At 57.7% G+C, this 23,133-nt stretch overlaps 1 protein-coding gene across 4 annotated transcripts in view; it reads right to left on the bottom strand.

Moving 5' to 3' along the window:
* DPP6 (dipeptidyl peptidase like 6) overlaps positions 1–23,133 on the bottom strand; it is a 507,074-nt gene that overhangs the window by 287,527 nt on the left and 196,414 nt on the right. For all 4 annotated transcript variants that reach the window (XM_056134830.1, XM_056134833.1, XM_056134829.1 and 1 more), the window contains exon 3: positions 7,116–7,214. In XM_056134830.1, coding sequence (XP_055990805.1) covers positions 7,116–7,214 — 99 coding nt within the window. The remainder of the gene's footprint in view (positions 1–7,115; positions 7,215–23,133) is intronic.

The raw sequence follows: 23,133 nt of genomic DNA, 5'->3' as shown, positions 1-23,133 counted from the left end.
GCCAGGTCCGTTAGTCTTGGCACTGCTCTCTGCAGTTCCTCGTTTCTGCTCTCATGCCCTTTGCGCTGGGCCGTCTGTTCTCCGCTTCTTCTGCTGCCGACGCATCCCTGGCACTTCCTCTCGCCAGACCTCAGGGGGTTGACAGACGTGCGTGGCTGAGCTCAGGGCTGCCATCTTCCCTGCCGTCCTCCCACCGTGAGAACTCCATCGTCGTTTCCTGCTGTGCGTTTTGTATGGAGGAGGGGGGACCACAGGCTGTGTGAACCCAGAGCCCCAACAGAGCCCCCTGCTCTGGGGACGTGGGGGCTGGGGCTGCAGGCGCGTGTCCCCGGGGGCTTCCGGCTGGGGTCTGTCTTAACCTGGCCGGGGGCATCCTTCTGGCCGGAGACAAGCTCTCCCTGCAGAGGCTCCTGCTTCTCCTTCCTGGCCTCCCCTCAGGTTTGGCTGAAGCGCTCGCGGGCACACACGGATTTCCAGCGTGGTCAGCGGCCAGGGTCCAGGCACAGGAGAACTTAGTACCAGCAAGCAGATCCCTGCACCCAACACCATCACTGTCACCACAGTCACCACCACAATTACTGCCAACACCACAATCAGCCCATTAGCATCATCACGATCATCACCGTAACTGTCTCCGATACCATCACCAAAATTATTACCATAGTCTTACCATCATCCTAGTGGCATGATGACGATGAGCAATGTTACTATGGTTATTTCTGCCATTATCACCATTATATTACCACAAAGATGACCACCGTCATTATAATAATTTACAACATTACCATCATTTTCACTGTAATTGTTACCATAACCATCACCATAATTGTCACCAGTATTGACGCCAATATTGTCATCAATATGATCACCGTCACTCTGATCATTGTTGCCATTACCGTTACAATGATGCTTAAACCCAGGGTCACTGCGGAGGCAGCGGCTCTGGGGTGTGTGTATGTGTGTGGGGGGGCTAGCTGATGAGCTTGGAGCACCTTGTGGGAGCAGAAAGTACCGATCCGAGCCTAAAGGAAGAAAGTGGGACAGCGAGGGGTGGGTGAGGGCGGGCAGGGCCGAGCCACGCAGGCAGCCTGTCCCGGCAGGAGGGTCTGGGGCCCCGTGGATGAAGCTGGAGCCATTTGAGGAACTGGCCTTGGGGGACCAACATCTTACAAAGGAAACACCCGTGCAGCAGAGCAGTGACACAGTGAGCCAGAAAGAAACGGTGAGAGCAACCGCCAGGCAGACAGACGGAGATGAGACGGCTGTAGGCCCGGGCGGGACCGGCAGGAGGGACAAGGCAGGACACAGGGCAGCACCAGCGGGACCTACAGCACCCCGGGGTGTGCGGGAAGGGGGGGTGATGGGCACAGTGCCGCGGGACCAGCAGTGCCCCAGCTCGGCCAGGCAGGCCCATACGGCCCCTCCCCTGTGGGTGCAGGGCCCCGCCCGCCAGGTCCTGGTTCCGTGGGCCCATAAGCTCTGGGCCTCATCCTTGCGCCTGCAGCCCCACCCCAGGACCCTGGCATAAGCCCCCAGGAGCCTTCTGGGAGACTGAGGACAACCCTCCCCCCCCAACACCGGCCCTGACCCTGGCTCAGGTCCTCAAAGAGATGGGAGCTGGGAGGGGGCAGGCCGGGGCCTGAGTATCCTGCAGGCCCAGTGGCGTCCAGGGAAGGCAGGGGACATGGGAGGCCGAGGGCTCAGACCAGGCACCTCAGAGACGGAGCGCGAGCAGGGCAGGGCCAGACCTGGGTGCGTCCAGTCAGCTCAGCCCCACCGCCCTTCCTGGGCTCCCTGGTCCCACCAACACGCCTCTGCCCCAGCCCGGCAGGGAACCAGGAACTGTAGCCTCTGAGGCCGCGTGAGGCTCCAGGCCTAGCCCGGGCCCCCCAGCCCCCCAGGTCCAAACCCCGAACCCCCACGGCCAAACCCATTTCCCAGGTGCGGGCCCCAGGGTCCCCTCCAAACCCAGATAGCTCATCTAATCTTAATAAATTTCCACATCAAAAACCAGAGCCCCTGTTTTATCTTTGTAAACCCAAAAAAAGCCTCCACAACGAGTCTGGCTATTTTTAGTTAGGAAGGGCTATTTTGGGGAGAAGTGCTTAATGTTCATTTCCGAAATGCGGCACTGCCAGCCGGGGGTGGCAGGACGTGGGGTCAGGGTGGAGGCGAGGCCGCGGGCAGGCTCTGACGACCTCCCTGGGCTTCCCTGAAAGGTCCCCTGGCCCGTCCACTCCAGGAGGCCCTTCCCAGACGTCCGGCTGGGGTGGGTGGCTGCGTCCCCGCAGGGCGGCTCAGTCCCACTCATGGCCACGCCGGGCACCCGTGTGCCGAGCAGCAGGGCCGGGAGCCGCGGACGAGATTGCAGCTAGCGGGCTGATCGTCTGTGTCCACACTCCATGGGTCAGCCTGACGGCCAGAACCCCCGTCTGCACCCACAGTGGCTGCCGTGTGCACCTGTGGCCACCAGGGGGCGCTGCTCCCCTACTGACGCCCGCACCCGGGTGGCTCTTCCAAGGATGCCCAGGGGCTGTGCTGACCGCCTGCGGGGCCGGACCCGGGCAGGAGGGTGGGACTCTTGCTGTGCCCACGCTCTGGGGCTGCTCCTGACCAGACGGCTCACATTGCCGCGCTGAATGTGTCCCCCCCCACCCCCCACGAGCCACGGGCAGGGCCTCGAGAGGGGGCGTCCGTCCCGCCGTGTCCCCGACTCCAGCCCGCAGCGCTGGTCACATGGGAGACGGCTAGACGGGGCAGCTGCAGAGGCGCAGACACCCACCTCAGGCAGGCCAGGGCGGGGTGGGGTCCCCCCACGGAGCAGGAAGAGGGGAGGGGAGTTCCCGGGGCCTTGGGCAGAACCAACCCCGAGCCAGCCCCCCGCTGCCCGACGGAAACCGCAGGTGCTCTGGGCCCCGTGTCCGGGCCTCTCAGACGCTGGGGACACCAGCCCAGGCGGCTCGGGCTCCCTGCCCAGCAAAGCCTGGCCCTCGGATGCGGGTTTGGCTCGTGGTTCCCACGGAGACCCCCGCACCCACCTGTCCCCCTTGCTGACAAATCAAGCCCCCTTGTGGTGGGGTAGCACCAGGGGCAGGAACTGGGTGTCCAGTGGCCTGGAAGCCAGGCGGTCAGCCAGGAGGAGGTGGCCGTGGGGCTGTCAGAGACACTGAGACACAGGGAGGACGGCAGGGCCAGGATCAGGCCCTCAGCTCAGACCTGGAGTGCAGAGAGGCCCAGGGCCTGGCCGCTCCCACAGAGCCGCCCGCCACAGGGCCAACACGGAGGGGGGGGGTAGGGGGGAGAGGAAGCTGCTCTCTGGGTGCCCCGGGCAGGAGACGGAGTGCTGACCAGGGTCCCAGGGCTCACTGGGCTGACAGGTCCCCAAGGCCCACTGTGCTGAGCAGGGTCCCAGGGCCCAAGTGGCCAGGTGGGAATGTCCCTTCCTTGGCAGGTGAGGCCCTGGGCCCGGGGGCTGGTCTCCTTCAGCGGAATCAGCACAGTGACTCCTCCTCATTCCTCCAAGTCCTCTACGCCCTGGCCATGGACTGTGCAAAAATCAGTTCTGAGCCGAGCCGGGAAACCCTTCCATGAGCCCGGCCCCAGAGACCCGCCGCCACGGCCCGCTGCCTGCTGGCCCCGGGGCAGCTATGCCAGGGTGCAGGACGAGAGGGTGAGAGCAGGACGCAGAGTCAAGGGGGCTCCACTCAGGGTCCTGCTCTGGGCGACATGTGGAAATGCAGCGCCCCGCCTTCCTGTTCTCCGCCACGCACCCTCCCGGGCAGGCGGACCCTCTGCAGGAGTCTGCACACCTCACCCTGTTCCCAGGAGGGACCCCGGGCGTCTCCCCTGTGGGTGGACCCCAGAGCGCTAAACCTCGCCCACAAGCCACACTGGGGTCTTTCTGGGTCCAAGGGGGGCCGCCCTCAGCCAGCAGGCTCCTGGCGTGCCTGCGGCAACCGGCCCATGCTGTCGGCCCAACCACCCGCAGCCTTGGGAAGGGGGATGCGGTCCTGCCCGCTGCCCTCACACATGTGGCCCCAGTGAAAATGGGCCTGGTCGTCTCTGGGCGCCATCGCCTATGCTGAGGGCTTGGCTGCTGTCCGGGGGCCGCTGGGCGTGGGGGTCAGCAGCTCTCCGGGGAGCGCAGTCTGGGCGCTGGGAAGAGCAGAGTGGCCGTGGCCTCTTTCAGTCTGTCCTGCCTGAAGGTCCGCCCTCCGCTCTACAGTGACCGCAGGGACCGCGTGGGTACGACCCGAGCTTCAGCCCCTGCCCTCTGTGAGGCGGGCGGGTCACTCCGCAGTCAGGCCGGGCCATGTGCCCCAAGGGGTCCCGCCGGAGAAGATGCTGAAATCACGGGACCAACCCGTGACTCCTGGTAACGGGCCGCGTCCCCGGGGCGGAAGCGCGCCTCCTTTTGGGTCAGGCTAATTAGATTGAGTGAATTCTCGCAGCTTTAATGTTCTGAACATCCTCACGCGGCTTCTCAGAAGTTAATTCATTTCCTTCCAGACGGGAGATTGGCCGGCTCAGATTCTGAGAACAAGGACTCTGTGCAGGGCCGTTCAGAGGCCCACCTCCTGGTCTTTTTCCCCGAAGAGAAGTTAAGTTCGCCAGGGTGGATTTCAGAGAAAAACAATGTCCAGAACCATCCTGGGCGGATCACGCGGGGCCGGTACGGAATGTTTGTGGAGTCTGTGACCCTCCAGGGATTCTCCCTCTGGAAAACACCTGCCTTAGCCCGGAACTCCTGGTGCAGTGCTCGGCCTTGGTGCTCCTGCGGGCCGGGCGGGCTCTGCCCACACGGGGCTTCCCAGAGAGACCCCGGCACACGGCGGGGTACGCCTTCCTCTCCCCTCCCCGTCAGCTCCTGGCTCCCAGGGGAGGGCAGCGCCCAGCACGGCAGCCCTCCAAGGGCCCGGCATGAAGGAAGCGACTGCCCACACACTAACGGTGTGGCACGGCGAACCGGGAGGTGGGTGCGAGACTGTGGGTGAGCCGGCCTGGCCGTGCAGGTGGGGTGTGCTGGCCTCTGGCCCCCATGCCCTGGGGCAGGAGGCCGGGTGGGAACTGGTGGTGACTGGGAGAACATCCTGCAGGGTTGGGGTGGGCGGGCAGAGCTAGTGCTGTGCTGAGGGCCGCCCCTGCTGCCGCCCAGCAGGACCCCCCCCCCTCCCCAGGCAGCAAGTACAGGCTGGAGGACCCCCCACCGTGTCCTCAGGCTTTGCGTGGAATGGCCTGAGAGCTGCCAGTGGGGCCGCCGTCACTCCAACACGAGCTCTGCAGGCAATGTGGGCGGGGCTGGCAGCGGAGGGAGCGGAGTGACGCCCCTCCTGACGCCCGCGGCCAGCAAACACGCCTGGCTGCGCATGGGGGGGGTCTCCACCCCAAGTTAAGGTGAAAACCCAACAATCTGGATGACGAGCGAGCACTCAACCCACTGACGGGTGTTTCTGGGCTCACAGGACAGGCTGATGGGGCGGGCACGGCCACACAGGGGGCACCCAGGGGGCCCTGGGGCCAGCAGGGTCCTTCCCCGTCCGCCAGCCCCCCCGGGAGAGTGGGGGCAGCTGCAGGACGAGCCCTGGCGGGACCAGGCCACAAGCTCCTCCGGCCATCAGCCCAGGCCCCCAGGGACAGCAGGTCCTGGAAGGGGGGCAGCGTATCCTGGGGTCTCCCCCTCCCCCGGCACCTCTGCTGCCCAATATGGAGGCTGTGGGCACCCCTGTTGTCTCTAGTGCGCCTGGGTTTGCTCTGATGAGTGTTTGCGTCCTCAAGCGTGCATGTATGTGATCACTTGACTTCCCGTTAATCGTCGATTTGCTCGAGCGGGCACCAGTAACGTCTCCATTCGTCCCTGTCGCGTGCTAGTGTAGCCCAATGGCATCTGTTCGCTCTAGGAACATGAAGAGCCTCAAACCGATCGTTCATGATCTTGACGAAGAAGTCTGACCATCTGGTAGGTGGGCGGCCACGCGGCCTTTTGACATCCCGTGGAATCCAGTCTGTAACAGCTCTAGTCCAGCGGTCGTCTTTAAATCTCATTACGTGACCAGCCCATCTGATTTTCGACACCTTGGCAAATGAGACAGCGTCCCTGATCCTTGATCGTCGACGGATGTCAGAACTCCGGATTCGTTCTCTCATTTGAGTGAAACGTGATATTCCAAGCATAGTTCTTTCTATTCTTCTTTGGGAGACCTGAATAGCGTTCTCATCCTGTTTGTGTAGGGCCCAGGTCTCTGAGGCATATGTTAATGCAGGAAGAACAGTGGAATCAAAGAGATGTGCCTGGAGCCGGAGGTTCTTCATCCTCTTAGCTATTTCTTCGATGCTCTTGAAGTGTGTGTACATGTGTGTACACGTGTGCACACAAGTGTTTGTGTGCATGTATGCATGTGTACGTGTGTGCGTGTGTGCGTGTGTGAGCACTGACGGGAGCGGGGGCAGGAGGGTCGTGTGCTCCCAGGAGCCAGGGAGGCCAGCCTCAACCCCTCAGAAATTGGTGGCACCTGCTACCAGTGACGTCTCTACTGTGAAAACGGGCAGAGACTTTCAGCTTCTCTCAAGCACTTCCCCCTGATAACGAATATCAGCTCTAGGCTGCTGACTCCGACATTCAACACAAAACGCATCTGTTCAGCTTCGCGCCGAATGTGCACGAACAGAACCATGGTCCCCCCTCCGAGGGGAATCGCCCCTTTTTAGAAATTTCTTGAAGCTCTTTTTTTCAGTGTGGCTCAGGCCTATGGAGATTAAGGGAGCTGAGCAGAGCTTACGTGAGAGCACAGTGACCGTGACAGGGACTCCGACATCGCCACCGTGTGCAGCTGATCAGAACACAGAGGCTCAGAGCGGCTGTCAATCGATCCACGGCAGGTTGGGAAAAAAAATGCCCCTTCCTCCCCGCAAAAGCACCACCAGACTTCTCCAGCCTGAAGCTCAGGAGGGAAAACGGATCTTTCTGCCGCGGTGCCCTGGCTCCCGCTGTCCGTCTGGCGGCGTTCTAGAAGGATCCTGGTGGGCACTTCTGTGCTCGCCAAGAGGAGAAAAGGGGAGAAAGAAGTGGGGGGAGGATGGTGAGGGGGTGGGACCCCAGCTGACCCCCAGTGACTCACCGCTGATCCACTGGGCCTCGGGGTCGTGGACCTTGAAGTCGCCGCTGAAGAGGTCCTCCACTGTGACCTTCTTCTTCTGAGACAGGCTGTTGTCTTCCGCTAGGAGAGAAAGCAGAGTCAGAGAACAGCTGCCACCGGGGCTGGGACGGGCGGGGGCGGGTCAGTCCCCGGGACCCAGCTGAGCCCCCGCAGGCCCGACTCCCACATGCCTGTTCTGACCATTGAACTCCCCAGCCCGGTTAGCTGAGGCCCCAGGGGTGTGTCCCCGAGGGAGGGGCCTGTCCACGGCCTGGGAGCCCCGGAAGCCAATCAGAGGACCCAGCCGGCCCACGGGCATCTGCTGTTATTTATTTACTCTTTTTCCTTTTTTGGCTTTTTCGGGTCACACCCAGTGATGCTCAGGGCTTGCTCCTGGCTCATGCACTCAGGAATCACTCCTGGCGGTGCTTGGGGGACCACATGGGATGCTGGGAATCGAACCCGGGTCGGCCGCGTGCCAGGCAAACGCCCTCCCCGCTGTGCTCTCTCTCCAGCCCCAATCTACTCTTTTAGTTTCTGGTTCTTGGGCCACATCTGGCAGTGCTCAGGGCTGACTCCTGACCCTGTGCTCTCAGGGGTCACTCCTGACAGGGCTCCGGACCATATGGGTGCTGGGGATCGAACCCGGGTCGCCACGTGCAAGGCCCAGGCCCTCCCGCTGTGCCACCGTCCCGGCCCTGCTGCTGTTCACAACCCACACTGGCCATGCTGTGGACTGTCCTCAGGTCCCAGACCGACCCTGAGCTCACAGCAGGAACGGTCAGCAGAGGGAGAGCTGGACTCGGCGAGCACCCGACAGCAGGCAGCACCCCAGGGTGCTCAGCCTGGCTCACCCACCCGGTCCCTGTCGCCGCCCTCTCCAGGGACCTCCTGGTGGGGGCGCCATCCCGGCCCGGGGTCCCCACCTCCTCCCGCTAGAGAGGCAAGCATCTCTGTGCTGGCTGGACAAACGGCCACTCGGCTGTCCCCGCGGTGGAGACGCCCACACCCCACATCCACCCACATGCGCCCCAGCCAGGAGGCTGAGGCCCCTCTGCCTTCGGGGCTGGGTGCACCGGAGTGATGGGTCGTGGTCACTTCATTTCCGGGTCCTGTCCAGCTTCCCCTGAGCAGCTGAGCTTGGCCCCCGTCAGACTTTTGTCTCCAAATCTGGGACAAGTTGGGAAAACGACCAGGACTCCCGTCAGATCCGAGCCTTCGGGAGTCCCCAAGGCAGCCGGAGCTTTGGGCATCCCTGGGGGTGGCCGTGGTTGGGACATCATGATCCCCTGAGCATGGATGGGCCCTCAGCCCCCGGGATGGCCGAGAACACGTCTGTGGCAGTGACGGGTGGGCACGCCGAGGCCCCTCGTGACGTCTGTGGATCTGGGCCCACCCGCCACTGGGCCACGGGGTGGTTCATGGAGAGACACCGTGTCTGTGATGGCTGGAGCACGATGGTCACGTGGCATCAACCTGTTAAGGAGACACCAGGCGGGTGGCGAGCACTCACCACACCCCAGGCCTTCTCGGACCCTCATCATCCAAGCTAGGAACAGAGAGACGCGTGGGACCAATGTGTCTGTCTTAGACTTACGCCGCGTTTCCGGCCAGACAGACGTCAATCAAATACACGGCCACAAAGCCAAAAGCATAGAGAAATGTGTGGAAATGATTATATTCAAGCCAAGTCTAACCTTGGTGTGACTATTCTAAGACGACCCTGGAGGTACCCTTGTGTCTGGTCAGGGCCAGGCAGCACCGTTTATTATCAGGGATTTATTACTAATCAATGCTCATCATTCCCGGCACTGAATGAAGCATGACACCGCTTCCAGCTCGCCAGTTAAGCGTCGAGAAAATAACGGAGAGACAATTTACTCACTCTCCGAAATTCTGCTTTCTGCAAATGACTGTTCTATTCATCCAACACTGTTTTCCTTTTTAAAATAAAAGCATGGAGCAACAGCACAGCGGGTAGGGCGTTTGCCTTGCACCTGGCTGACCCGGGTTCGATTCCCAGCATCCCATAGGGTCCCCTGAGCACCGCCAGGAGTAATTCCTGAGTGCGTGAGCCAGGAGTAACCCCTGAGCATCGCCGGGTGTGACCCAAAAATCAAGGAAAAAAAAAAAAGCAAAGCAAAGCATGATTTTGTTACTCAAAGACACCCTGAAGCTTAGCAGGGTGCTACATGCAACAGTTTTGGGGGAGGCTTTGTGAGCTGTATAGACTCAGACCCCTTCTCGGCCCACCCGGGGAGCACACTGGGCCCCCCTTCCCAGCCTCCTTCCGGAATAAACTCCAGAGGAAGACGTGGCAGCCAACACCAAAGGCACGGCCCCGGGGCCCAGGATGGGGGGGGGGGGGCGGAACCTTCCCTCGAGGCGCAGCGTGAGCCCGCAAGGCCAGGGGGAGGCCAGGCCCTCCCAGAGGCCCACAAAGACCCCACCACACTCACCCCTGCAAGCACGCCCCTCCACAGCAGAACCTCTCGGGTTACCAGTTCCTGCCCCTCCCTCACCTGCCCCTCCCCTGCTGTGGTGATCCTGCCAACATCCATGTGCCCCTTTTCTTTCTTTCTTTCTTTCTTTCTTTCTTTCTTTCTTTCTTTCTTTCTTTGCTTCCTTTCTTTCACTCTCTCTTTCTTAGATTTTTAATTTTTTTAATTTTTAAAAATTTATCTTGTTTTCTGTGCGCAGCCAGCCTTACTGAGCTGGGTTCAATTCCTCCGCCCCTCTCGGAGAGCCCGGCAAGCTACCGAGAGTATCTCGCCTGTGCGGCAATGCCAAACACAGTAACAAGAAGTCTCAAAATGGAGACGTTACTGGGCCCGCTCGATAGAGCAAATCGAACAACGGGAGGACAGTATCTTGTTTTCTAATAGCACAGCAGTAGAGCGTTTGCCTTGCACACGGCTGGCCCGGCAGAGCCAGGTTCGATTCCTCCGCCCCTCTCGGAGAGCCCGGCAAGCTACCGAGAGCATCTCACCCACATGGCAAAGCTTGGCAAGCTCCCCGAGACGTATTCAATACGCCAGACACAGTAACAACAAGACTCACAATAGAGACGTTACTGGGCCCGCTCGAGCAAACTGATGAACAACGGGAGGACAGTGCGACGGTGCTTTTATAAAGTTGGTCACAATTGTTTATGACATTTAACATCCTGCCACCCGCCACCATCACTCCTTCCCACCACATTGCACACGGGCTGGAGGTGGGAGTGATGGACCCCGGTGTGGTACTGGGGCCCCGAGGGGCGGCTGGGTGCGTGCTCTAATCACCCTGGCTATGTCCAGCCCCACCGGACCCACTTCCCTGAGCGTGTCCAGGCCGCTCTTTCATTCACGCTGGGGATGCCTTCCTGCTTGGAGCATCTTGATATGACGAAGTCAAACACTGTGGGATTTTTCTCACTTAAAGCAACACGTGAACGACATGACCGTCCCCCATGGGTTATGCAGCCCGGAGAAGCACTAAAACGGGAAGGGGGCATCGGGGACCCCCTGGGCAACTCCAGGCTGGTTCATGCCCACCCCGGCCATTGCACTGTCTGGGCCCTCAGGACCCGATGCTGCTCACAGACATGGCGGCTTCCCCCACACACACACTTCGGGGAACGCCTCTCAGTGCTCTCTCAGGTTTCCGACCATAGGAGGCCAGTCCTTGTCTCTGCTGTCCTAGGGTAACATATATATATATATATATACATATATATATATATATATTCCATGTCCATCCTTGTATAGGTAAACCTCATAGCTTCCTTTTCCCTAGTTAGTGGCTGCATAGTATTCCACTGTGTAGATGTGCCGTAGTTTCTTTACCCAGCCGTCTGTTCTCGGGCACTCAGGTTGTTTCCAGATTCGGGCTACGGTGACAGTGCTGCAGTGAACACAGGAGTGCAGACGGTGTTCCTGCGGTGTGTTTCTGGGCCCCCAGGATATATTCCCAGAAGTGGTACTGCCAGGTTGCATTGAAGCTCAATTTCTAGTTTCTTAAGGAATGCCCACACAGTTTTCCAAAGTGCTGGGCCAGTCAGCATTCCACCGGCAATGAACGAGTCTCCCTGCATCTGCGCCAGCACTGGTTGCTCTCATATTTTTTTTTTTTTTGCTGCAGAGCACTGTTTGCAAGATTTTAAAATCCATGGAGGGGCTGGAGCAATAGCACAGCGGGTAGGGCCTTTGCCTTGCACGCGGCCGATCCAGGTTCGATTCCCAGCATCTTATGTGGTCCCCTGAGCACTGCCAGGAGTGATTCCTGAGTGCAGAGCCAGGAGTGACCCTTGTGCAACACCAGGTGTGACCCCCCCTAAAAAAATCCATGGAATTTGTCCAACTGGGTGAAAAATTCCCTGCAACTATTGATTCTGTGTTTGACTTCATTTTTTTGTTTGTTTTATTTATTTATTGAATCACTGTGGGAAAAGTTACAAAGCTTTCAAGATAAAGTCTCGGTCATACAACAATCAACCCCTTTCCCTTCACCAGTACTTATTTTTCACCACCAAGAACCCCAATATACCCCCCTCCCACCCCTCCCAATGCCTGTGAGGCAGATGATTTCTACTTAACTCTCTCTCTACTTTGATTACATTATTTCGACAAAAGATGCACCATTCTTGTTTAGAATTCCCCCCCCCCCCCCCAACAATCAGAATTGCTGAAAAGGCACTGTGAAATAATCTGTTTTCTCTAGCTGGTTATGAGAACCATATGATGTGGCGCGATTTTGGATTTCTGATATTTTACTAGGTAAGTCTGGAGGGACTTCTGGCTCCCTTCTGCCTTTTTCCCTCTGGAAAGCAAGATGGCAGCCGCCTCAGAGCTTTGTGGAAAGCCAGGTATGAGCCTTTCATGACGGGGCGACTGAAACCTCATGGGAAGGGGGGCATTCCCGGCTCGTCCTTCACGCCCTACCGAGGTCAAGAGTTGCCCACCACGAGCGACTCTCTGGCACGGCCATGGCTTCAGAGCCACAGAAACCAATCCCATAATTATCTGGCTCTCGGCAGAAATACTTCCAGGCTTAATAAGTAAAATACCAGAAATCCAAAATCACGTGGCTGCAATCGGCCGCGTGACAACATTTGGTTCTTGTAACCAGCTGTAGAAAACAAATTATTTCACAATGCCTTTTCAGCAGGTCTGATTTGGGGGTATAGACTCTGAATAATAATGGTGCGTCTTTTGTCGAAGCAATGAATCTAATCAAAGTAGAGAGAGTGTTAACTAGAATTCATCTGCTTCACAGGCATTGGGAGGGTTGGGAGGGGGGGTATATTGGGGTTCTTGGTGGTGAAAAATGGGTACTGGTGAAGGGAAATGTGTTTGATGATTGTGTGACTGAGACCTAAACCTGAAAGCTTTGTAACTTTTCCCACAGTGATTCAACAAATTAAAAAAAAAAAAGTCTGGAGGGATTTCTGCCAAGAGCCAGATAATTACAAAATTGGTTTCTGTGCATCTGGTGTTATGGCCGTGCCAGAGAGCTGCTCGTGGGGGGCAACTCGTGACCTCGGTAGGACGTGAACGAGCCGGTACCACCCCCCTTCCCATGAGACTGCAGTTGCCCCGTCACCACCGGCTCATACCTGGCTTTCCAATAAGCCCTCAGGCGGTGGCCACCTTGCTGCTGGGTGGGGGGGGGGGGCGGGGGAGGCGGAAATGTTTACAACTGTTAGACTGACTGTCCGGAAGTGATCTTCAGGACTCAGAGCTGGTTTAGTCCCTCGGGCTGACCGGGGAGACAGCTTTGCCCACGGCACGGAGGAAAGTCAAGCTCAGAAACGTCACTGAGCACAGGGGCCTGCCGTGAGCCCGCCTCCCTGCCCCCAAATTTGCAAACACACTATGGTCACTTTTGTGCGAAAAGGATTTTGTTTTTCTCTGGAGTGGGGTCGAGGCAGCCGGGTCAGAGTTGGGTGGGTTCCCTCTGGGGGTGGATACGAGAAGCAAGAATGTGACGTGCCCAGATGTCTAGTGCCCAGAGCCTGTCCTTCCGCCGCTGCCCCCTGCTGCTGGCAAAGGCTCCCCCTGCCCCGGGCCTGTCCGCTGCCTCTTGCTGCAGTACAAGATCCCCAGGCTGGTGGCAGGAACCAACAGAGACTTACCCTCCCCGGTCAGGGTCAATTTCCCAGCGTCAAATTCAAGCCGTCATCGGTGCTTCCGGGAAGGCTGGGGTCCCTGGGGGTTGCGGGGGTCCTTCCCTGGCTAGTGGCGGCCTTGCGTGGACTTTAGACCCCAGCAATGCCACCGCTGGCTCGTCTCCCTCTGCTCCTTCTAGAAGACGCACCCGGGCCCCACTGGTCAACCCAGCAAAGTTCCCGACCACTCAGGTCGCGAAGGGCCTTGGCCCCTTTCCTGCCATTTAAGGGGATGTGTGGATCCTCACTAGGGGGCCATGGGGACCTTTGGGGGAGCCGTGCCAGCCCCCCCACTCCCTGCAAACCCAGCGGTGTAGAAGCATCTTCTGAAGACGCTCTCGCCACGCATGGATCAGCCTGTTTAAGAACAGACACAAACAAGCACCTGGATTAGGGCGCAGGGGGAGTCTGGGGGCGTCCGGTCATGTGGACGCTGCACCCCCCCCCCAACCCGGGTGACCAGAGAGAAGCAGGAGAGACGGGAGGCGAGGGAACCAGGCGGGGGTCTCCAGAGAGTCTGCTCAGAGGGACGTGAGCGTGGTGGGCAATGGGGCTCCTCCCTCCCCGCCTCTCCCCAGCCCACTTCATTCTGGACACTTCCCGCCAGTTCTCTGATTTTCTGAGATCACAGGGTCCCCCGAGCACCGCCAGGAGTAACCCCTGAGCATCACCGGGTGTGACCCAAAAAGCAATAAATAAATAGCACTGTAGCACTGTCCTCCCATTGTTCATCGATTTGCTCGAGTGGGCACCAGTAACGTCTCACAATGTGAGACTTATTACTGGCTTTTTTTTTTTTTTGCATATTGAATATGCTCTGGCCCTGACCCGGTAGGTCCTTTAACTTGAATTAGTGCCTCGGCCCAGCCTCCCCTCGGACAGAAGCCCCTGGGCCCACCAACCTCTCCAACAGCCCGCAAAGCCTCTGAAATTCACCCGCGATCTACCCAGGCAAGAGACGAGAGGGAAACAGGCGCAGGAAAAGGTCTTCTCCTCGCCGTGCCTTTTCTACGTCTGTGCCCGTGAAACAGGGTGCACACACCAGCCAAGCTTTGAAAAGGGCTCCTTCCAGAAAAATCCGAAGGCGTGCTTGCCAGCTTACGGCCTTCGTGCAAGCGAGAGTAACGGTGAGTGCTGCCTCTGTTCCCATGAATGGTTCTCCAGGGCAAGGGTTCCGTAAGTAGATGCACCTCCCATCCTTCTAGAACTAACGATGAAGAGTCAAAAAGGAGACTGTTAGGGTTCGCGGAGGGACCACTTCTCACAACTTCCGACGTCTGCAGCTCACAGTAAGGTTAGGAGTGTGAATAAATTCGCTCTCGTGAGAGTCTGTTGGTATTCCCACTCCGAAGATCTCTTTCAATTTAGGGGGCGGGGAGACTCCCTGTTCAGGTGGAGGGATGCGGCAGACACCCCTAACGCAGCCCATCAATCCGGGGACCCGTGGCTGTCATAGGCCCCCACAAAGCCAGCACACTCTCCAATCAGGCAGAGGCTGGCTCTGAGAAGATGCTTTCTCGAACCCCGTATGGCGGGAGCTGGATTCTAGGACTGAAACCCATCCAGGAGCAGCTTTGGAACTGAGCATCTCACGGTGATTCAGTTAAAAAAGAAGAAGAGGGGCTGGAGCGACAGCACAGCAGGTAGGGCATTTGCCTTGCACGTGGCCAATTCGGGTTCGATTCCCAGCATCCCATAGGGGCCCCCAAGCACCGCCAGGAGTAACTCCTGAGTGTATGAGCCAGGAATAACCCCTGAGCATCACCACCGGGTGTGACCCAAAAAGCAACAAATAAATAGCACTGTAGCACTGTCCTCCCGTTGTTCATCGATTTGTTCGAGCGGGCACCAGTAACGTCTTCTCGCATCGTGAGACTTGTTATTGGCCTTTTTTTTTTTGGCATATTGAATATGTCACAGTTAGCTTGCCAGGCTTTGCTGTGGGAGCACTATACTCTCGGTAGCTCGCTGGGCTCTCTGAGAGGGGCGGAGGAATCAAACTGGAGTCAGCCTGGGTCAGCTGCGTGTAAGGTAAGCGCCCTACCTGCTGTGCTATCACTCCAGCCCATAAATAAGTAAATAAAAATTAAAAAAATATAAAAGAAGAATGAGACCCATTGTATTTACTGTTTTTATAACTAATAACACCAAACATTAGCCAAGTGGCACAAATGCTGGCCGACTTCAACCGTGAGTGTGGAAAGGTTGGACTACAGCTGAATTTCACAAAGACAATGTTTATGAGAAACGGACCTGTTCCTGACGTTCCATTCGCTCTCACCGGAACAAACATCTCCGAATGCAACAGTTATGCGTATCTAGGTCGAGAACTCAACATGATGTATGACCTGGCACCTGAGTTGCGCAGGAAGAAGAGAGCGGCTTGAAACGCCTTCAAGAGCATAGAAGAAATAGCTAAAAGGATGAAGAACCTCCGGCTCTAGGCGCATCTCTTCGATTCCGCTATTCTTCCTGCAATAACATATGCTTCAGAGACCTGTGCCCTATAAAAACAGTATGAGAACACTATTTGGGCATCCCAAAGAGAATCAAAAGAGCTATGCTTGGAGTATCACGCTTCACTCAAGTGAGAGAAAAAATCCAGAGGTCTGACCTCCATCAACAATCGAGAGTCAGGGACGCTGTCTCGTTTGCCAAGGTGTCGAAAATCAGATGGGCTGGACACGTAATGTGATTTGGAGACGACCGCTGGACTAGAGCTGTTACTGACTGGATTCCATAGGACATCAAAAGATCGCGTGGGGGACTGGAGCGATAGCACAGTAGGGAGGGCAGTTGCCTTGCATGCCGTCAACCCGGGTTCGATTCCCAGTATCCCATATGGTCCCCTGAGTACCGCCAGGAGTAACTCCTGAGTACAGAGCCAGGAGTAACCCCTGTGCATTGCTGAGTGTGACCCAAAAAGAAAAAAAAAAGATCACGTGGCCGCCCACCTATGAGATGGTCAGACTTCTTCGTCAAGACCCTGATCGGTTTGAAGCTCTTTGTGTTCCTGGAGCGAGCAGATGCCATTGGGCTTGGAACGCAACAAGGATGAATGGAGACGTTACTGGCGTCCGCTCGAGCAATTCGATGATTAACGGGATGTCAAGTGATCAAGGGATAAAAGAAGAACCGAGACCAGGAAGTGTGCTGAAGCCCCACCAGCATGCAGTGACTGGCCCTCCCAAGCTGCACCCTCACCCCCAGCCTGAGCTTGGCCCCCCATGCTGCCTGTACAGCCTCGAAGGCTTCCTCTGCCCTCAGGCAGGCGGTGGGCGGAGTCGCTGCCCCATCCTTGTGCCCGGGCCGTCGGTGTCCTGGCTGCCAAGTGCGCCCTTGCTGCCCGCTGAAGCCAGAGGGTCTGCAGCCCCTGCCCATGGGGGCACCACACCCGCCCACACACAGTTGGAGCCTGGATGCAGAGACGTGTCTATGTGGCAGCTCTCGCCCCGTCCCTGAGTCAGGCGGGGAGCAGGAGGGAGGGTGAGGGCCGCCAAGCGGGAAATCCAGGGACACGTGTGTCCCCACGGCTGTAGAGGTGGCGGGCTGACGAGGAACTGCCCTGCCTCCCAGGACGCGCCCACCCTCCACGGCAGCCTTGCCAAGGGCTCAACCCCATGAATCCACCAACACTCTGTGGAGACACCAAACCGCGACTAATTTCAGGTACCCCAGTGCCTGCTGAGGAATGGGGGTCTTCGGGGAGTCGGGTGGAGAGCTGCCTCCCCCGACCATGCTGTGTGGCCGCACGGGCCCAGAGCCTGGATCCTGAAGCCTCTGGACATCCCCCACTTCCCCAGAACTGAAATTCCAGCAAGGCACAGGGCCAGCTGGATGGGAAGGAACGGAGACGCCTACAGACTCCGCCCACAGGCAGAGCAGGGACCAGAGGCCCCACCCGCAGCAAAGAGCGGAGCAAACCCTCAACTATGGGCTGAACCCCGAGGTCAGGTGTAACAATGCTCACATTGAAACTATATATTTTTTTTTTTGCTTTTTGGGTTACACCCGGCGATGCTCAGGGGTTCCTCCTGGCTTTGCACTCAGGAATTACTCCTGGCGGTGCTCAGGGGACCATATGGGATGCTGGGAATCGAACCCAGGTGAGCCGCGTGCAAGGCAAATGCCCTACCCGCTGTGCTACCGCTCCAGGCCCTAAAAACTGATTTTTATACTTACTGATTTTAAGATTGGAGCTTTGTTACCTCGATCTATTTCGACTGCAGAACTGTATACACAGTTGTGTTTTTTTATGCGTTAAAATAGAAAAGGGCTGGAGCGATAGCACAGCGGGTAGGGCGTTCGCCTTACAAGCAGCCAACACGGCCGACCCGAGTTCGATTCCTCCGCCCCTCTCGGAGAGCCCGGCAAGCTACCGAGAGTATTTGATATGCCAGACACAGTAACAATAAAGTCTCCAATGGAGATGTTACTGGGCCCGCTCGAGCAAATCGACGATCAACGGGAGGGCCTTTTTTTTTTTCGAGCAAAATAGAAAAAACATGCTTTTGTAAGATTTCGATGATCTGTTCCCCATTTCCACATGCACAAAGCCACCTCGAAACAGGGCGCAGTCAGCAGACAGCAGAAAGAGAGGGCAGGGTTAGGGAGTGCACAGAAGTCTGGGTCCCTGGGGGGGCTGGTGTCATTCCGGCAAGTACTGGTGCCGAGCCAGCCTCGGTCAGCTCCGAGAGACTGCAGGGTGTAATACATAGGCCAACATCCGGGCAGTGGGTTGCTCTTCTGACTCACCTCCACCAGAACCTGAAGCTAGTCAGACCCTCTGCACAACCGGTAACAGCGACAATCCCCACACTGATGGGGGCAGTTGCAGCCAAAAGCACCCCGAGGAACTGGGCACACCACCTCTCCTGAGCGGCGTCAGGGGCGGAAGGATGCTCTTCCCAGCCCTTACGAGAGGCTCTCTCGTCAGAGAGCAAACTGCAAATCCCACAGGGGTTCTGGGAAACCTCACGGTAACTAATTCGCCAGAGATTGAAACCCGGGCACCGACACCACCGAAAATTCAACGATGAATCCCCAGAACTCAGGAACCGAAGAACCGTGCGTGAGGGTCCAGGCCCACCCACACTGCCCTGCGCTGTGGAAGGTTGTGAGGCCCGGACCGCCCCGCAGGGGAGTGGCAAGGAAGCAGCTGTGGAGGGCGCCGTCTCGGGGCCACGTTTAGGCTGGGGGCTCACGGCCACCGTCTAGCTCGACAACACACAGAACATAAGAGACACCACATACCTACTCGACTGGCGAAACACATAACCGGCATCCCCAAATGCAGAGGGAACGTGTGGATCGGGGTGGCCTCTTTGCATGACAGGGCCGTGATTTTGTGCAAAAACTCAGAATGTGCTCACCGCACTGTAGCACTGTCCTCCTGCTGTTCAGCGATTTGCTCGAGCGGGCACCAGTAACGTCTCACAACAAATTGTGAGACTTGTGGTTACTGTGTCTGGCATATCGAATACGTCATGGGTAGCTTGCCAGGCTTTGCCGTGCGGGCGAGATCCTCTCGGTAGCTTGCCGGGCTCTCCGAGAGGGGCGGAGGAATCGAACTCGGGTCGGCCAAGTTGGCTGCGTGCAAGGCAAACGCCCTACCCTCTGTGCTATGCATTTTTTTTTTAAGTTTTGGTCACATCCAGCGATGCTCAGGAGTTCCTCCTGGCTCATGCACTCAGGAATCACCCCTGGCGGTGCAGGGGGACCCTACGGGATGCTGGGAATCGAACCCGGGTCAGCCGTGTGCAAGGCAAACGCCCTCCCCGCTATACTATTGCCTTGGCCCTGCTCACTGCAGTTTTAAAAGATATTTTCCCCCAAATAGCTGAAAACGTTAAGTCCACATTATAATCGGCCCAGAGAAGTGCAGAGCCGCTTCCTCCACAGTGTCCGGAACACGGAAGCACACGTGTCCTTCGGTGGGGTAACAGGTAACTGTGATTCCCGCCGCCCAGCGATGCTCTGCTCGGCTGCAGAGAAGGAGCTGACAGCCGGGAGAGGCACGGAGAGGCCGAGCGCAGCCGGGAGACGCCTAGTCTGAAGGGCCATTCGAGAAAGTGCAAAACGAGCGAGTGAGTTAAGAAGAGACAGAAGCGCTCTCTCTCTCTCTCTCTCTCTCTCTCTCTCTCTCTCTCTCTCCTCTGTGGTGAGGAAGGCAGGTGGAGCGGGGGAGGGCAGCGAGACCCCCAGGCTGTGTCACCCGCGGGAACCCTAGCGGCAGCTGGACTGATGTGGACTTGGGGGTCGCAGCGCCCGGAAGGAGAGCCTCGCGCGGGGAGAGCCGGTGAGGGCGACTCTGGCCCGAATCCAGAGCGAGGGGCCGAGGGCACCAGGGCTTGAGTGGGGTCGGGGGCCCAGCCGAGGTCAGGAGCACAAGCGCCATCTGCCCTTGGCGCCGTGTTAACTCAGAGCGGCTGAGTGTCCTGCATGCGGCCTCCACATCGTCCGCAGGAGAAGCTGATGATGAGCCGTAACTGCCCACTTGTTCTCTTTTTCTCTCTCTCAAGAAAGCCTCCGAGACCAATCGCAAATCCAACAGACACGCTGGGAGTTCTCCGCGAGATTCAGATGTCGGGTTCGAGCCGGGCAGGGGTGAAATTTCAACTCCACACACGCGGCCTGGCTGCCTCCCCCAAAGGCCGACCTACATGGCCTGCCCTGCTCGGACGCCCGAGGGGGTTCTGGTGGCTTCCATCGCACACCACCCTGCTTTCTTGGATGCGACAGTGCACCAAGGCCCACGCGGGGTGTTTTCACGCACAAAGGGGCCGTGTTTTCCAGCTCACACAATAACCGCGGCCCCAGGAAGCCTTCGCCAGACCAACAGCTGAGCAGAGGCTCATGGGTGGGACTCCCTGACACTGCCCACGTGTCGTGGTGTGGACCAACCCCCACTTCATCAGTGTGAGCTACTCCACACGCTTCCTGGGTGTAAGAATACACTGTGAGGGGCTGGAGCAATAGCACAGCGGGGAGGGCGTTTGCCTTGCACGCAGCTGACCCGGGTTCGATTCCCAGCATCCCATAGGGCCCCCCGAGCACTGCCAGGAGTGATTCCTGAGTGCATGAACCAGGAGTAACCGCTGTGCATTGCCGCGTATGACCCAAAAAGCAAAAAAAAAAAAAAAAATACACCCTGAGCTCGGCCCACGGGAACAGGACGACCCTGCTGGAAGCTCAGGCAGCAGAACCCAGGCTGGGGCAACCCGAGGTCATGCCCAGACACTGCGTGCTGGGGGCCACCCCCACGGGGCCCCTGCTGGAGGCCGTCGGCACCCTCCTCCCTCACGCCCTGCTCCGTCAGGTCAGCGGGTCGGTTGCACGTCACAGCGTGGAGGCAGGAGCCCCTGGAGTCGCTGCTGGGTGGGTCCCATCCACTCAGCCGGCAGCAGCTCTGGCCCGCGCACCCTGCATCTGGCCCGGCACAGGCCTCCCGCTGGGGTGAGCATGGGAGAAAGTTCCAGAACGAGTGGCATAACCAGGCCTCCACCTCCGCCCCGAGGGTCAGCACGAAGCCACTGGAGGCCGGGCAGGGATGCCCAGCCTGGGTGGGAGGGGGCGCGGGACTCGCCGCAGAGCCAAGGGCGGGGTGGGGCGTCCGGGCCCGGGGCTGGCAGCAGAGCTGGAGGAGTCGCCGCTCCCGGCCTTGCGCCAGTTGCTGCCCATCTGGGCGTGGACACAGCGAGGCCAGGGCTGGCGTCCTCCCCGTCCCCCTGGCCGCCCTCAAGGCTGAGCGGACGTGTCTCTGGGGCAGCTCTGCCTCTCCCGGTCGGGCTTCCCTGTCTCGCTCCTGGTCGTCACGGTTCCTGAGACGTGTCCTTCCCACACGGCTTCCGGCCAGTCTGAGCTCCGATCTTCTCATGAGGTCGAGCACCACCGTGTCCATCAATATGATTCGAGTCGCTGAAAGTAAAGGCTGACCCAGTGGGCTCCGTCCGAGTGGGCGGGGGGCTGTGGCCGTGTTAACAAGGCGCCCGCCACGCTCCGGCGGTGTCCGTGAGGGTCTTGATCCCTTCCAATCATGCTGCCTGGTTTGCGCGTTATAGCTTTGCTGTTGGTTTGTTTGGGGCTGCACCCACGGTGCTCAGGGCTGACTCCCGGCTCTGTGCTCAGGGATCACTCCTGGGGGCTCAGGGACCACTCGGGTGCTGGGGACCAAACTCGTGCGAGGCCAGCAAGCACATTAGCCAGGCACTGTCGCTCCAGTCAGGCTTAGTCTTCTATTCTTCTGTTACCTATTCCTTAAATATTCTATTCTCTCTCTCTCTCTCTCTATTCTTTTTGGGTCACACCCGGCAATACTCAGGGGTTCCTCCTGGCTCTGCACTCAGAAATTACTCCTGGCAGTGCTCAGGGGACCCTATGGGATGCTGGGAATCGAACCCGGGTCACCCGCATGCAAGGCAAACGCCCTCCCCGCTGTGCTATTGCTCCAGCCCCAAATATTCTATTCTCTCTACTGTAAGTAGAATCATTTTTCAGTTCCATTTTGCACAGAAAAGGAAATAGTTTTTGTATAATGATCGTGTGCCTTCCAGCAATAAACTAATAGCAATTTTATTTTTTATAATAGAGTCTGCATGGAGTTCCGTATAATTATCTAAATGTAGGCTCACACCACGTACGAGAGACAGTTTTTACTTCTTTCCTGTTTTTCTTTTTTCTCCTAGCCTAACAGTATTTTATTTACTTATCTATTTTTTTGTTCTGGGGCCACACCTGGCGATGTTCAGGGCTTCCTCCTGGCTCTGTGCTCAGGGCACCCTAGGCAGTGCCAGGGACTGAGCCCAGGTCGGCCACAAGCAGAGCAAGTGCCCGCCCCGCCGTCCCATCCTCCAGCCTCAAGCCTGATAGTCTTGGTTAGAACATTCAATAAAATATTAATAACAGGTGAACATCTTGTTTCATTCCTCATTTTGGGAGGAATATATGCCTATTTCACCTTTAAATATTTCATCAGTTGTGGGTTTTACACAGATTCTCGTTATCAGGTTGAGTATACTTCTTTCCATTCTTAGATGTCTGAGTGTTTTCTTATGAAAGAATTTCAGGTTTTGTGAAACATTTATTCTGTACTGAAATAATATGCTGCTTCCCTTTCTTTCTGTGACTGCCTTTTTCCCGAAAATGCGGGGCTGTTGGATTCATCCTCCTATGCGCCCTGGATTTTCTTTTCTGGGACCAATTCCACGTGGCCGAGGTATGTGGCCTTTGGTAAGCGGCCGGTCGGGTCTGGGGGTATTTCTCGGAGAGTTGCGTCTATATTCATTCAAGGTTCTGGTTTGCAGTCCTCTTTTCTTTGGATAAGTGTGGATTCAAGGGTATAGAATATTCCTCCATTTATTTATCTTGGTTTATTTTTTAATGGGATTATCATGAGACAGGCCATTACAAAGCTGTTCATGGTCGGGTTTCAGTCATACAATGTTCCAACACCCGTCACTTCACCAGTGGACATTTCCCACCACCAAGGTCCCCGGGTTCCCTCCCATCACCCCTCCTCAGTCTGCCTCTCTCTCTCTCTCTCTCTCTCTCTCTCTCTCTCTCTCTCTCTCTTTGGCATCATGGTTTGCAGTACAGTACAGTACCGAGAGGTAATCGATACTCCCTTTCAGCACCCCAATACTCCTTTATTTAAGTCTGTGGCAATAGTTTGGAAATCCCTCACAGGCCCGAGAGACAACGCAGGGTTCCGCTGTCTGCCTGGCACAGAGATGGCCTGGCCTAGTCCCGCTGCTACAGACGCTCCAGGGCTGGCAGGAACGACCCCTGAGCCCGGGGCCTGGCGCCCAGAGCCGCTGAAGAACGAATACTCACAGCAGGGTCTGCACCTCTGTA

This window comes from Sorex fumeus, unplaced genomic scaffold, assembly GCF_029834395.1.
Source record: "Sorex fumeus unplaced genomic scaffold, SorFum_2.1 ptg000107l, whole genome shotgun sequence".
Lineage (NCBI taxonomy): Eukaryota > Metazoa > Chordata > Mammalia > Eulipotyphla > Soricidae > Sorex > Sorex fumeus.
The sequence above is the reverse complement of the archived record's forward strand: the minus strand, read 5'-3'. Positions and strand labels throughout refer to the sequence as shown.